This window comes from Protobothrops mucrosquamatus, unplaced genomic scaffold (genome assembly GCF_001527695.2).
Source record: "Protobothrops mucrosquamatus isolate PMUCROS unplaced genomic scaffold, P.Mucros_1.0 scaffold_74, whole genome shotgun sequence".
NCBI classification, from domain to species: domain Eukaryota; kingdom Metazoa; phylum Chordata; class Lepidosauria; order Squamata; family Viperidae; genus Protobothrops; species Protobothrops mucrosquamatus.
This window is the reverse complement of record NW_015386150.1, coordinates 159742-173095: the sequence shown is the minus strand read 5'-3', so window position 1 is coordinate 173095 and position 13354 is coordinate 159742. Positions and strand designations below refer to the sequence as shown.

Genomic DNA, 13354 nt, shown 5'->3' with positions numbered 1-13354 from the left:
AGGAGGATTTTATTTAGGGACGATTTTAAGTATAATTTTAATTGGAATACAGCCTCTAATATTTGGTTTTTAATTTGGTTTTAAAGGGGTTTTTATTTTTGTATATTGATATTTGTATCTGTTTTAATATGCTGTGCACCGCCCTGAGTCCTGCGGGAGAAGGGCGGTATAGAAATTAAATTAATAATAATAATAATAATAATATTTCAGACCTGAAACAGAGGAAAGAAGCGTGCACATAATTATATTTCTTTATAATTAGGTTGCCATGACAGGGTAGCGTTTTTGAACACCTAATTTTGAGTTTTCCCACAATGTGGGAATGAAGAATATTACATTCAAAATATATGCATGTTTACTTGCTTGAGCGTCTCAAAACATTTATTTTTCCCTGAAGCGTGAGAAGCCTGCCCAGACAAATCCCTTAACTATGTTGATTATTTGCAACCTTGGAAATGTAAGCTGTCTCCTATTGTTTAGCATTCCATGCTATATAATGTCAACAGTTCCAGAATGTTCTACCTCGGTTATTTCAAATAAATACTGTTCTTTGAAGCTGATTTGAAATTAGGTTTAGATTGCAATCTAATTCATTTCTTCAGCTCCTTCCTTGGATTAAACCAATTTTCTTTTGGGAGACTGATATGGAGAACATTTACATTTTTGTCTCATGTACCATATTATTTTTTAGATTCTGGGAGCTGAGAACCTGTAATATCCCTTGATAGTACCCGCTGACTTTCAAACAGTAAATTTTAAGATAATTAAGTCTCACAATTACTCCATTTTTCAAATAAAATACCATGTAATTTTAAGCATCTTAATTTTTTAAAAAATAACAAATTGTTCCATTATGTGAAATTGGGATCTGGTGCCCAGTGGCTAAAATTTTGGTGTCCTGTTATATTTTAGATGGCTGGTTTCTATTTATCCTAGCTAATCAGTGTTGAAAATGTACACAGTAGACTTTGTTTTTCTTAGGTACCAGCTTCCATTTATGTGTTTGTGTTTGTTGGAAAACTGAATTTACAAATGTACACACAAATTACCTGATGCCTATCAGTTTGTTTTTTAAAAAAAAACAAAACTACGAAACATTTGCTCGTGATCAGCATACTTTCCCTTGGAATTTATTACTTTGTTTCAGAATGTTTAAGCCATACATTTTATTTTAATCCTACAGCTAATGTAAAGCAGCTCTATTGAGTCTGAAGAGATTTCCAACAGTACTTGATTGGTATTCCAAAAACTGCCATTTATGTCCCTATAGAACACTGTTAATCCTTTTATAACAGAGTAGATTACATGCCAGTCTATCTTCCCTTTAGCTTGTTAATGAAACACGGTGCTTGATTCGGATTGATCAATTATACCACATCTGTTCAACCCTTCTTGGAACCTAAGCCCAGAACATTTTGTCAATAACAACTAAAATAATTAAATAACTAAAAGGAAATTTAAAATTGGAATTGTCTATAAATAGCTTGATCCACATTATACGTAAAAAATATTTGAAGAGCAGAGAAATGGTGCATTTCAAAATAAAATTAGTTGGTGTCTGGTAACTAACCGATTTAATCATTCTAAAATAGGTCTATTTATCTATCTTTCTGTCTTTGCAGACATATCAAGTCGACTTGAAGCCAAACGGGTCAGAAATCACGGTCACAAATGAAAATAAAAGGGAATATATTGAGTAAGTTGGTTTTTTTTGAAAAAAAAAACTATTTTACTTTACTCTTCAGTTTAATATTTTAACAATTGGATACCTTAGATCAGACATGTCAAACTCGTGATGTCGCGCGACGTATTGGGACTGTTTTGCCATTGCCGACAATGGGGTGGGCGCGGCTCCCGCATGACGTGTCTGGCCCATGGGCTGACAGTTTGACACCCCTGGCTTAGATGGTGAAAATGGATTTCAAGAAGACTACCACAAAAACCATACAAATTTAAACTCTTTTAGAAGCAGTCGTAAACTTGGGCACCCCAGTTCCATGTTCACTTGTTTCCGTTTATTTATTAAAATATTTTATACCTCCTCACTATTATAGATGCCAGGGCAGGTTCAATTGATGAAGGCAAACCCTGTTGTTATTAAAATAGAGCATAACATGCTAAGCTGCATTCAGTAAGATTTAAATGCTTTGATAAATAACCTTGTGTTGAAATGAAATAGTTGGCCCCAGTCAAAGGGGAAATTATGGAAAGAGCCTTTCCATAATCAGGATGATCTCTCCTCCCAGTCCTACCATGTGAAATGTCATTTCCACATATCAAAGTGAGTGAGACCTTCAGCAAAGATTGATATTTAGGTAGATGCCTGTTTGGAGAATAGGGTTTACAGTAGAAAGAGTTTTAAAGTACAGGGAAGTCCTTGAGTTACGCCCAATCATTCAGCAGCCATTCAAACTTACATCAGCACTGAAACATGGACTTACAGTTGGTCCTTGAAGTTCCACCCATTGTAGCATCCCCGCAGTCATGTGATTATGTTTTGGATGCTTGGCAACCAGCTCACAACTATGACATTGCAGAGTCCTGCAATCATATGATCACCATTTACAACCTTCTCTGTCAGTTTCCAATAAGACAAATTAATTGGGAAGCCAGCAGGAAGTTACAAGTTGTTCCTGTAAGTTGCTCTTGCTCCCTCCACCTCTTTTCTTGAGGAACCCCCTTCTTGCTGTCTTGCTTTGCCAACCCTGCCCAGCAGCACTTGTTGCTCAGCTATGAAAATTCCAGTCCCCATTATCATTGTTAAGTGAGAACTCTCTGTAAAGTAAAATAGAAGCAGCTTGTCCAATGTTTAAGCAATAAACCAGACGTTTTAATAGAGAGTCTAGAGTTGCGAGAATCCTATCATGCTAATAGATCTCCTTCCTTCATTTTTGGGGTCATTCAACAGAAGGTGGAAAGAGAGCCAGTTTGGTTTAGTGCCCTAATTATGAAATGTAGGCTTGTCACCTCAAAGTACCCATTATAAGCAGTTTTAAATATAGCTTTTAATTCTTACTAAATGAATACAATGCATTGAGCTCAATATCCATAGAAAACACAAAGCTAATTTCAGGCCATCTCTACAGAGCAAATCTCTTTAAGGCACATATGCAAACCTAGAATTAAGAAGAAACTTCCTGACAGTGAGGACAATTAACCAGTGGAACAGCTTGCCTCCAGAAATCATGGGTGCTCCATCACTGGAGATTTTTAAGAAGAGGCTAGACAGTTACTTGTCTGAGACAGTATAGGTTCTCCTGCTTAAGCGGGGGGCTGGACTAGAAGACCTCCAAGGTCCTTTCCAGCTCTATTCTATTCTATTCTATTCTATTCTATTCTATTCTATTCTATTCTATTCTATTCTATTCCATTTATATAGCAGGGTGTAAAAATGGGACAGAGTTCTCTTTGAATTACTCCTTTATGTTCATCAATAATATTCTTCAAACATCTCATTGGATGCTGAAAGACTATCATAGGAATTACCTAAAAGCTCTATGTATTCATGAGCTTTGCAGATACTAAAATTGGATCTTGAAATGTGATGATTGTATTTGCCTCATCTATTTTATTTACTTTTTTACTTCCGTAAAAGAAGGATCACTGAAGGTCAAAATGGAAACCCAGAAAAAGTTAGGGGAAAGGGTTTAAGCTATTCAAATAATTGTGTTTTCTCCTAATGAAACTTTGCATTTTTCTTTGTTTCCTGTAGCTTAGTCATCCAGTGGAGATTTGTCAACAGGGTTCAAAAGCAAATGAATGCATTTCTTGAGGTGAGACATTTCATTAACAATTCATTATTTTTCTTTGCCACCTGCTCCATTCTGGGTAGGGAGGGGAAAAGGGAGGGAGGGAAGGAAGGAAAAGAAGGGAGGGATTCAAAATATTCATCTAGGAATTTATATGAACACATATGAAAAACCAGTACAGTAGAACCATCAGCTCAGTAGAGCCATCTTCCATTTTTTCTTTCCACATCCTTGCAAATCCAAGGAAGACAGTGAATTCTATGTGGAAAACTAGGGAGGAGGGAGGAACAGGAAATGAGTGCCCTTCAAAAATAAAATTGTGGCACAGACAATAAATTGTTCATTGCAGTATGACCTAGCCATGCTCAGTACTCAGAACATTGAACTTCATTTTAAAAATCACGGTTATTCCTTCACCACCAAATTCTTCTGATTTCTGCATGATCATTCTTTATGTTCCGATTTGAGAAACAAAAGAAATGGTTTCAGCTCCAATTCAAACAGACCTCAGAGGCCCTGGCAGAGCTGAATGCACACAATCTGTCACATGGAATTATTGTTGGCAAGAATGAGCAACTCCCTGTGGAAGCTGCCTAAATGTCTGAGATTACAGAACACCTTTTTTTTTTCCCAGACCTCTAGTGTTTCACTTTTTTCCCCACATCTCCCAAGTTGTCTGAATTAAAAGCTGTTCATTGTAGCTCTCCGCTGAGCTTTTACTTTAAAATGTTAAAATGTGTCAGCAGTGTTAAACTATGAGACTTATGTATTGAAATCCATTTGTTTTTCTCTCTTTTTTTCCCATTCAGGGATTTACAGAACTCCTGCCCACTGACTTAATTAAAATTTTTGATGAAAACGAACTGGAGGTTAGTTGCCTTTTGACTTTGTCTTTAATCAGGGGTTTCTTCAGTGGAAGCAACTGCAAAGATCCTTGCTTATCTCAAGCAGAGAAAAAATGTCGTATTGGCCTAAATTCTGCAAAAACAAAAATCTGCAATCCCTACAATTCTCTTGCTTTAGCTGGGACTTTTTAATAGCACACAAGCGTCTTCTGAGAGTTCCTATTGCCTGCTAAATATTTAAGCAATCTCCAGAAAACAAAACAAGCCATAGCCCAGTGGTTCTCAACCTTTTTAATGCCGCGACCCCAACCGGTCGTAGACTAAACCGGTCGTAAGTCTAGGACTAAACCGGTCGTAAGTCGAGGACTAAACCGGTCGTACGTCAAGGACTACCCAACCGGTCGTAAGTCAAGGACTTTCCCTGCCTGGGAGCGCCGCGCATGCGTGGTTCTGCCCCCTGCGCCGGCCGAGGCGTAGCTGGCAAGCGGCAGAGACGGAGCAGGCCGACCACCAGCTGGCCCAGCCCAAGGGAGGTAAGGCACCCGCTGGAAAAGGGGGGAAAAATGGCGGACAAAAAAAATGGTGGACAGCCTTGCTTGGCGACCCCCATGAAATGGTCGATCGACCCCAAATGGGGTCCCGACCCACAGATTGAGAACCACTGCCATAGCCCAATCCTGTATAGATGGTCCTTGATCTATGACAGCAGTTGGAACCAGGATTGCCGTGGCTAAGTGATGTGGTCATAAAGTGCAACTGCTTCACTTATAGCAATGGCAATCCATTCATTGCCATTATGAAATGAATGTTCCAGTCATTAGGTGAGACAGCTTCCTGCAGCTTCCCACAATCAAGTCAGTGAGAAAGCGAGCAGGAAGTTGCAAGCCCCAAGTGCTGCCAGTTGGAGAGGGAGCAAAAGCACAAGGCTGTGGGGGAGGCTCAGGGAGAGAGTGCCTGAAGGCCTTAGAACTGCTTGGCTTCTGAAGACTTTCCTCTCTGTAAGTGAAAATCCTGCTTAGATTTTGAAACAGAGCATTTTCAGCCAGACCCCGGAGGCGAGAGGGAGTTTTCTTGGCAAAGCCTCACAACCTTCCCTGCCAGCTTCCCCACTGACTTTCCAGGGAAGTCAGGAGAGAAGATTCTAATGGTGATCACCTGTGGTTGCCTCCTTGAACCTTCTTAGCCAGAGTTGTGCATTCCACAGAATTGATCTATACCAGACATGTCAAACTCGCAACGTCACATGACGTCGTGCAGCGTATCAGGACAGTTTTGCCATTGCCGGCAATGGGGTGGGCGCGGATTCCGGATGACACGTCCGGCCCATGGGCCGGCAGTTTGACACCCCTGATCTATACAGACACATGTAAGGGTTACTCACAAAATGGTCTCACTAAGTTCAGTGCTACTTACTTCTAGCTAAGTAGGTGAAGGTAAAAGCTGGGCTTACAATAGCAACAAGTGTTTTCAATTCAAACAGGAATTAAGGAAACCAATTTAGAATGTGGTTTTCAAACGCTGTGTTGCTCGAAGCAATGTTAAAAAAAGACAAGGTATGAATACTATAATTATCAAAGAGGTTTTGCTCTTTTTCCATAGGAAAAAAGTTAATAGAATTCATGCAGTCTGTCTCAGTCTGTAATATTAAGTGCCATCCCAGAGTTGCTTTTTGTGAGATGGGTGGTTATGCAAATTTGATAAATAATTAAAAATTAACNAAAAGTTCAGCACGCTTAATTGTGAAGGTGAAGGTTTCTAGTCTAGTGGAAAACTAGAAGGCATGGTAGATGTTACAGGCACATAAGTTTCACAATAAATTATTATTATTAACTTGAATGTATTAGCTACCCATCTCCAATGGACTATTGTGGTTGCGATTGTTACGGTTATTGTTGTTGCACAGTGTTGTACCATGCTATTTCAGACCTGAAACAGAGGAAAGAAGCGTGCACATAATTATATTTCTTTATAATTAGGTTGCCATGACAGGGTAGCGTTTTTGAACACCTAATTTTGAGTTTTCCCACAATGTGGGAATGAAGAATATTACATTCAAAATATATGCATGTTTACTTGCTTGAGCGTCTCAAAACATTTATTTTTCCCTGAAGCGTGAGAAGCCTGCCCAGACAAATCCCTTAACTATGTTGATTATTTGCAACCTTGGAAATGTAAGCTGTCTCCTATTGTTTAGCATTCCATGCTATATAATGTCAACAGTTCCAGAATGTTCTACCTCGGTTATTTCAAATAAATACTGTTCTTTGAAGCTGATTTGAAATTAGATTTAGATTGCAATCTAATTCATTTTTTCAGCTCCTTCCTTGGATTAAACCAATTTTCTTTTGGGAGACTGATATGGAGAACATTTACATTTTTGTCTCATGTACCATATTATTTGTAGATTCTGGGAGCTGAGAACCTGTAATATCCCTTGATAGTACCCGCTGACTTTCAAACAGTAAATTTTAAGATAATTAAGTCTCACAATTACTCCATTTTTCAAATAAAATACCATGTAATTTTAAGCATCTTAATTTTTTAAAAAATAACAAATTGTTCCATTATGTGAAATTGGGATCTGGTGCCCAGTGGCTAAAATTTTGGTGTCCTGTTATATTTTAGATGGCTGGTTTCTATTTATCCTAGCTAATCAGTGTTGAAAATGTACACAGTAGACTTTGTTTTTCTTAGGTACCAGCTTCCATTTATGTGTTTGTGTTTGTTGGAAAACTGAATTTACAAATGTACACACAAATTACCTGATGCCTATCAGTTTGTTTTTTTAAAACAAAACAAAACTATGAAACATTTGCTCGTGATCAGCATACTTTCCCTTGGAATTTATTACTTTGTTTCAGAATGTTTAAGCCATACATTTTATTTTAATCCTACAGCTAATGTAAAGCAGCTCTATTGAGTCTGAAGAGATTTCCAACAGTACTTGATTGGTATTCCAAAAACTGCCATTTATGTCCCTATAGAACACTGTTAATCCTTTTATAACAGAGTAGATTACATGCCAGTCTATCTTCCCTTTAGCTTGTTAATGAAACACGGTGCTTGATTCGGATTGATCAATTATACCACATCTGTTCAACCCTTCTTGGAACCTAAGCCCAGAACATTTTGTCAATAACAACTAAAATAATTAAATAACTAAAAGGAAATTTAAAGTTGGAATTGTCTATAAATAGCTTGATCCACATTATACGTAAAAAGAATATTTGAACAGCAGAGAAATGGTGCATTTCAAAATAGAATTAGTTGGTGTCTGGTAACTAACCGGTTTAATCATTCTAAAACAGGTCTATTTATCTATCTTTCTGTCTTTGCAGACTTATCAAGTCGACTTGAAGCCAAATGGGTCAGAAATCACGGTCACAAATGAAAATAAAAGGGAATATATTGAGTAAGTTGTTTTTTTTTGAAAAAAAAACTATTTTACTTTACTCTTCAGTTTAATATTTTAGCAATTGGATACCTTAGATCAGACATGTCAAACTCGTGATGTCGCGTGACGTATCGGGACTGTTTTACCATTGCCGGCAATGGGGTGGGCGCGGCTCCCGCATGACGTGTCTGGCCCATGGGCCGACAGTTTGACACCCCTGGCTTAGATGGTGAAAATGGATTTCAAGAAGACTACCACAAAAACCATACAAATTTAAACTCTTTTAGAAGCAGTCGTAAACTTGGGCACCCCAGTTCCATGTTCATTTATTTCCGTTTATTTATTAAAATATTTTATACCTCCTCACTATTATATATGCCAGGGCAAGTTCAGTTGATGAAGGCAAACCCTGTTGTTATTAAAATAGAGCATAACATGCTAAGCTGCATTCAGTAAGATTTAAATGCTTTGATAAATAACCTTGTGTTGAAATGAAATTGTTGGCCCCAGTCAAAGGGGAAATTATGGAAAGAGCCTTTCCATAATCAGGATGATCTCTCCTCCCAGTCCTACCATGTGAAATGTCATTTCCACATATCAAAGTGAGTGACACTCCTCTCTTCAGCAAAGATTGATATTTAGGTAGATGCCTGTTTGGAGAATAGGGTTTACAGTAGAAAGAGTTTTAATGTGCAGGAAAGTCCTTGAGTTACGCCCAATCATTCAGCAGCCATTCAAACTTACATCAGCACTGAAACATGGACTTACAATTGGTCCTTGAAATTCCACCCATTGTAGCATCCCCGCAATCATGTGATTATGTTTTGGATGCTTGGCAACCAGCTCACAACTATGACATTTGCAGAGTCCTACAATCATATGATCACCATTTACAACCTTCTCTGTCAGTTTCCAATAAGACAAATTAATTGGGAAGCCAGCAGGAAGTTACAAGTTGTTCCTGTAAGTTGCTCTTGCTCCCTCCACCTCTTTTCTTGAGGAACCCCCTTCTTGCTGTCTTGCCTTGCCACAACGCCCAACCCTGCCCAGCAGCACTTGTTGCTCAGCTATGAAAATTCCAGTCCCCATTATCATTGTTAAGTGAGAACTCTCTGTAAAGTAAAATAGAAGCAGCTTGTCCAATGTTTAAGCAATAAACCAGACGTTTTAATAGAGAGTCTAGAGTTGCGGGAATCCTATCATGCTGATAGATCTCCTTCCTTCATTTTTTGGGTCATTCAACAGAAGGTGGAAAGAGAGCCAGTTTGGTTTAGTGCCCTAATTATGAAATGTAGGCTTGTCACCTCAAAGTACCCATTATAAGCAGTTTTAAATATAGCTTTTAATTCTTACTAAATGAATACAATGCATTGAGCTCAATATCCATAGAAAACACAAAGCTAATTTCAGGCCATCTCTACAGAGCAAATCTCTTTAAGGCACATATGCAAACCTAGAATTAAGAAGAAACTTCCTGACAGTGAGGACAATTAACCAGTGGAACAGCTTGCCTCCAGAAATCGTGGGTGCTCCATCATTGGAGATTTTTAAGAAGAGGTTAGACAGTCACTTGTCTGAGACGGTATAGGTTCTCCTGCTTAAGCGGGGGGCTGGACTAGAAGACCTTCAAGGTCCCTTCCAGCTCTATTCTCATTCTATTCTATTCTATTCCATTCTATTTATATAGCAGGGTGTAAAAATGGGACCGAGTTCTCTTTGAATTACTCCTTTATGTTCATCAATAATATTCTTCAAACATCTCATTGGATGCTGAAAGACTATCATAGGAATTACCTAAAAGCTCTATGTATTCATGAGCTTTGCAGATACTAAAATTGGATCTTGAAATGTGATGATTGTATTTGCCTCATCTATTTTATTTACTTTTTTACTTCCGTAAAAGAAGGATCACTGAAGGTCAAAATGGAAACCCAGAAAAAGTTAGGGGAAAGGGTTTAAGCTATTCAAATAATTGTATTTTCTCCTAATGAAACTTTGCATTTTTCTTTGTTTCCTGTAGCTTAGTCATCCAGTGGAGATTTGTCAACAGGGTTCAAAAGCAAATGAATGCATTTCTTGAGGTGAGACATTTCATTAACAATTCATTATTTTTCTTTGCCAGGTGCTCCATTCTGGGTAGGGAGGGGAAAAGGGAGGGAGGAAAGGAAGGAAAAGAAGGGAGGGATTCAAAATATTCATCTAGGAATTTATATGAACACATTTGAAAAACCAGTACAGTAGAACCATCAGCTCAGTAGAGACATCTTCCATTTTTTCTTTCTACATCCTTGCAAATCAAAGGAAGACAGTGAATTCTATGTTGAAAACTAGGGAGGAGGGAGGAACAGGAAATGAGTGCCCTTCAAAAATAAAATTGTGGCACAGAGAATAAATTGTTCATTGCAGTATGACCTAGCCATGCTCAGTACTCAGAACATTGAACTTCATTTTTAAAAATCACGGTTATTCCTTCACCACCAAATTCTTCTGATTTCTGCATGATCATTCTTTATGTTCCGATTTGAGAAACAAAAGAAATGGTTTCAGCTCCAATTCAAACAGACCTCAGAGGCCCTGGCAGAGCTGAATGCACACAATCTGTCACATGGAATTATTGTTGGCAAGAATGAGCAACTCCCTGTGGAAGCTGCCTAAATGTCTGAGATTACAGAACACCTTTTTTTTTTTCCAGACCTCTAGTGTTTCACTTTTTTCCCCACATCTCCCAAGTTGTCTGAATTAAAAGCTGTTCATTGTAGCTCTCCGCTGAGCTTTTACTTTGAAATGTTAAAATGTGTCAGCAGTGTTAAACTATGAGACTTATGTATTGAAATCCATTTGTTTTTCTCTCTTTTTTTCTCATTCAGGGATTTACAGAACTCCTGCCCACTGACTTAATTAAAATTTTTGATGAAAACGAACTGGAGGTTAGTTGCCTTTTGACTTTGTCTTTAATCAGGGGTTTCTTCGGTGGAAGCAACTGCAAAGATCCTTGCTTATCTCAAGCAGAGAAAAAATGTCGTATTGGCCTAAATTCTGCAAAAACAAAAATCTGCAATCCCTACAATTCTCTTGCTTTAGCTGGGGCTTTTTAATAGCACACAAGCGTCTTCTGAGAGTTCCTATTGCCTGCTAAATATTTAAGCAATCTCCAGAAAACAAAACAAGCCATAGCCCAGTGGTTCTCAACCTTTTTAATGCCGCGACCCCAACCGGTCGTAAGTCGAAGACTAAACCGGTCGTAAGTCTAGGACTAAACCAGTCGTAAGTCAAAGACTAAACCGGTTGTAAGTCAAGGACTACCCAACCGGTCGTAAGGCGAGGACTTTCCCTGCCCGGGAGCGCCGCGCATGCGTGGTTCTGCCCCCTGCGCCAGCCGAGGCGTAGCTGGCAAGCGGCAGAGACGGAGCAGGCTGACCACCAGCTGGCCCAGCCCAAGGGAGGTAAGGCACCCGCTGGAAAAGGGGAAAAAAATGGCGGACAAAAAAAATGGCGGACAGCCTTGCTTGGCGACCCCTATGAAATGGTCGATCGACCCCAAATGGTGTCCCGACCCACAGATTGAGAACCACTGCCATAGCCCAATCCTGTATAGGTAGTCCTTGATCTATGACAGCAATTGGAACCAGGATTGCCGTGGCTAAGTGATGTGGTCATAAAGTGCAACTGCTTCACTTATAGCAATGGCAATCCATTCATTGCCATTATGAAATGAATGTTCCAGTCATTAGGTGAGACAGCTTCCTGCAGCTTCCCACAATCAAGTCAGTGAGAAAGCGGGCAGGAAGTTGCAAGCCCCAGGGGCTGCCCGTTGGAGAGGAAGCAAAAGCACAAAGCTGTGGGGGAGGCTCAGGGAGAGAGTGCCTGAAGGCCTTAGAACTGCTTGGCTTCTGAAGACTTTCCTCTCTGTAAGTGAAAATCCTGCTTGGATTTTGAAACAGAGCATTTTCAGCCAGACCCCGGAGGCGAGAGGGAGTTTTCTTGGCAAAGCCTCACAACCTTCCCTGCCAGCTTCCCCACTGACTTTCCAGGGAAGTCAGGAGAGAAGATTCTAATGGTGATCACCTGTGGTTGCCTCCTTGAACCTTCTTAGCCAGAGTTGTGCATTCCACAGAATTGATCTATACCAGACATGTCAAACTCGCAACGTCACATGACGTCGTGCAGCGTATCAGGACAGTTTTGCCATTGCCGGCAATGGGGTGGGTGCGGATTCCGGATGACGCGTCCGGCCCGTGGGCCGGCAGTTTGACACCCCTGATCTATACAGACACATGTAAGGGTTACTCACAAAATGGTCTCACTAAGTTCAGTGCTACTTACTTCTAGCTAAGTAGGTGAAGGTAAAAGCTGGGCTTACAATAGCAACAAGTGTTTTCAATTCAAACAGGAATTAAGGAAACCAATTTAGAATGTGGTTTTCAAACCCTGTGTTGCTCGAAGCAATGTTAAAAAAAGACAAGGTATGAATACTATAATTATCAAAGAGGTTTTGCTCTTTTTCCATAGGAAAAAAGTTAATAGAATTCATGCAGTCTGTCTCAGTCTGTAATATTAAGTGCCATCCCAGAGTTGCTTTTTGTGAGATGGGTGGTTATGCAAATTTGATAAATAATTAAAAATTAACATACTAGTCCTGTATACAATAATATAATCATCCTTAGTACTTAATAAACACGAAAAGGATTGTTTGTTGTTACTATATGTGAGCTTGTATTTTAATTGAGTCGGATGTGTTGCAATGTTTGCTCTGAAATGATTTTTTCCCCATTAAGATTATTCTTGTTTTATAGACATAAAACAGTTCTAGTTATGCACATTATTATACTGAAAGAGAAAGGTTCAAAATATTGACTGGTGCAGAATCTACAAAGATTGTAAACCTAATGTACACATATACATACATGTATACATATTGCTAATAACGTTAAAACTAAAAACATGACTCCTGGGTATAGTCATCTTCAAATCAATAAAACGTGAACACCAGGAGTATAATAAACTAAAAAAGTTTAATATCCTAGATAATCACCAAGCTTTCGTCGGTATCTTCCGACATCGTCAGGGCTAAATGCCAGTCCATGGGAGAGTTCTTTTACAGATAACACGTCGTTATCTGTATTGGGACCGGTGACAAGGTCCAGGAGCCGGGCGCAAACAACGTGTTATCTGTAAAAGAACTCTCCCATGGACTGGCATTTAGCCCTGACGATGTCGGAAGATACCGACGAAAGCTTGGTGATTATCTAGGATATTAAACTTTTTTAGTTTATTATACTCCTGGTGTTCACGTTTTATTGATTTGAAGATGTATACATATATACCTATGTATATGCTTTCCTGATCACAACTCTGTGATAGGAAAA

The 13354-nt window shown here is 39.1% G+C and overlaps 1 protein-coding gene across 2 annotated transcripts in view; it reads left to right on the top strand.

Moving 5' to 3' along the window:
• Positions 1–13354, top strand: part of NEDD4L (NEDD4 like E3 ubiquitin protein ligase) — an 83775-nt gene that overhangs the window by 63911 nt on the left and 6510 nt on the right. For both annotated transcript variants that reach the window (XM_015813787.1, XM_015813780.1), the window contains 3 exons: positions 1623–1696; positions 3713–3773; positions 4559–4618. In XM_015813787.1, coding sequence (XP_015669273.1) covers positions 1623–1696; positions 3713–3773; positions 4559–4618 — 195 coding nt within the window. The remainder of the gene's footprint in view (positions 1–1622; positions 1697–3712; positions 3774–4558; positions 4619–13354) is intronic.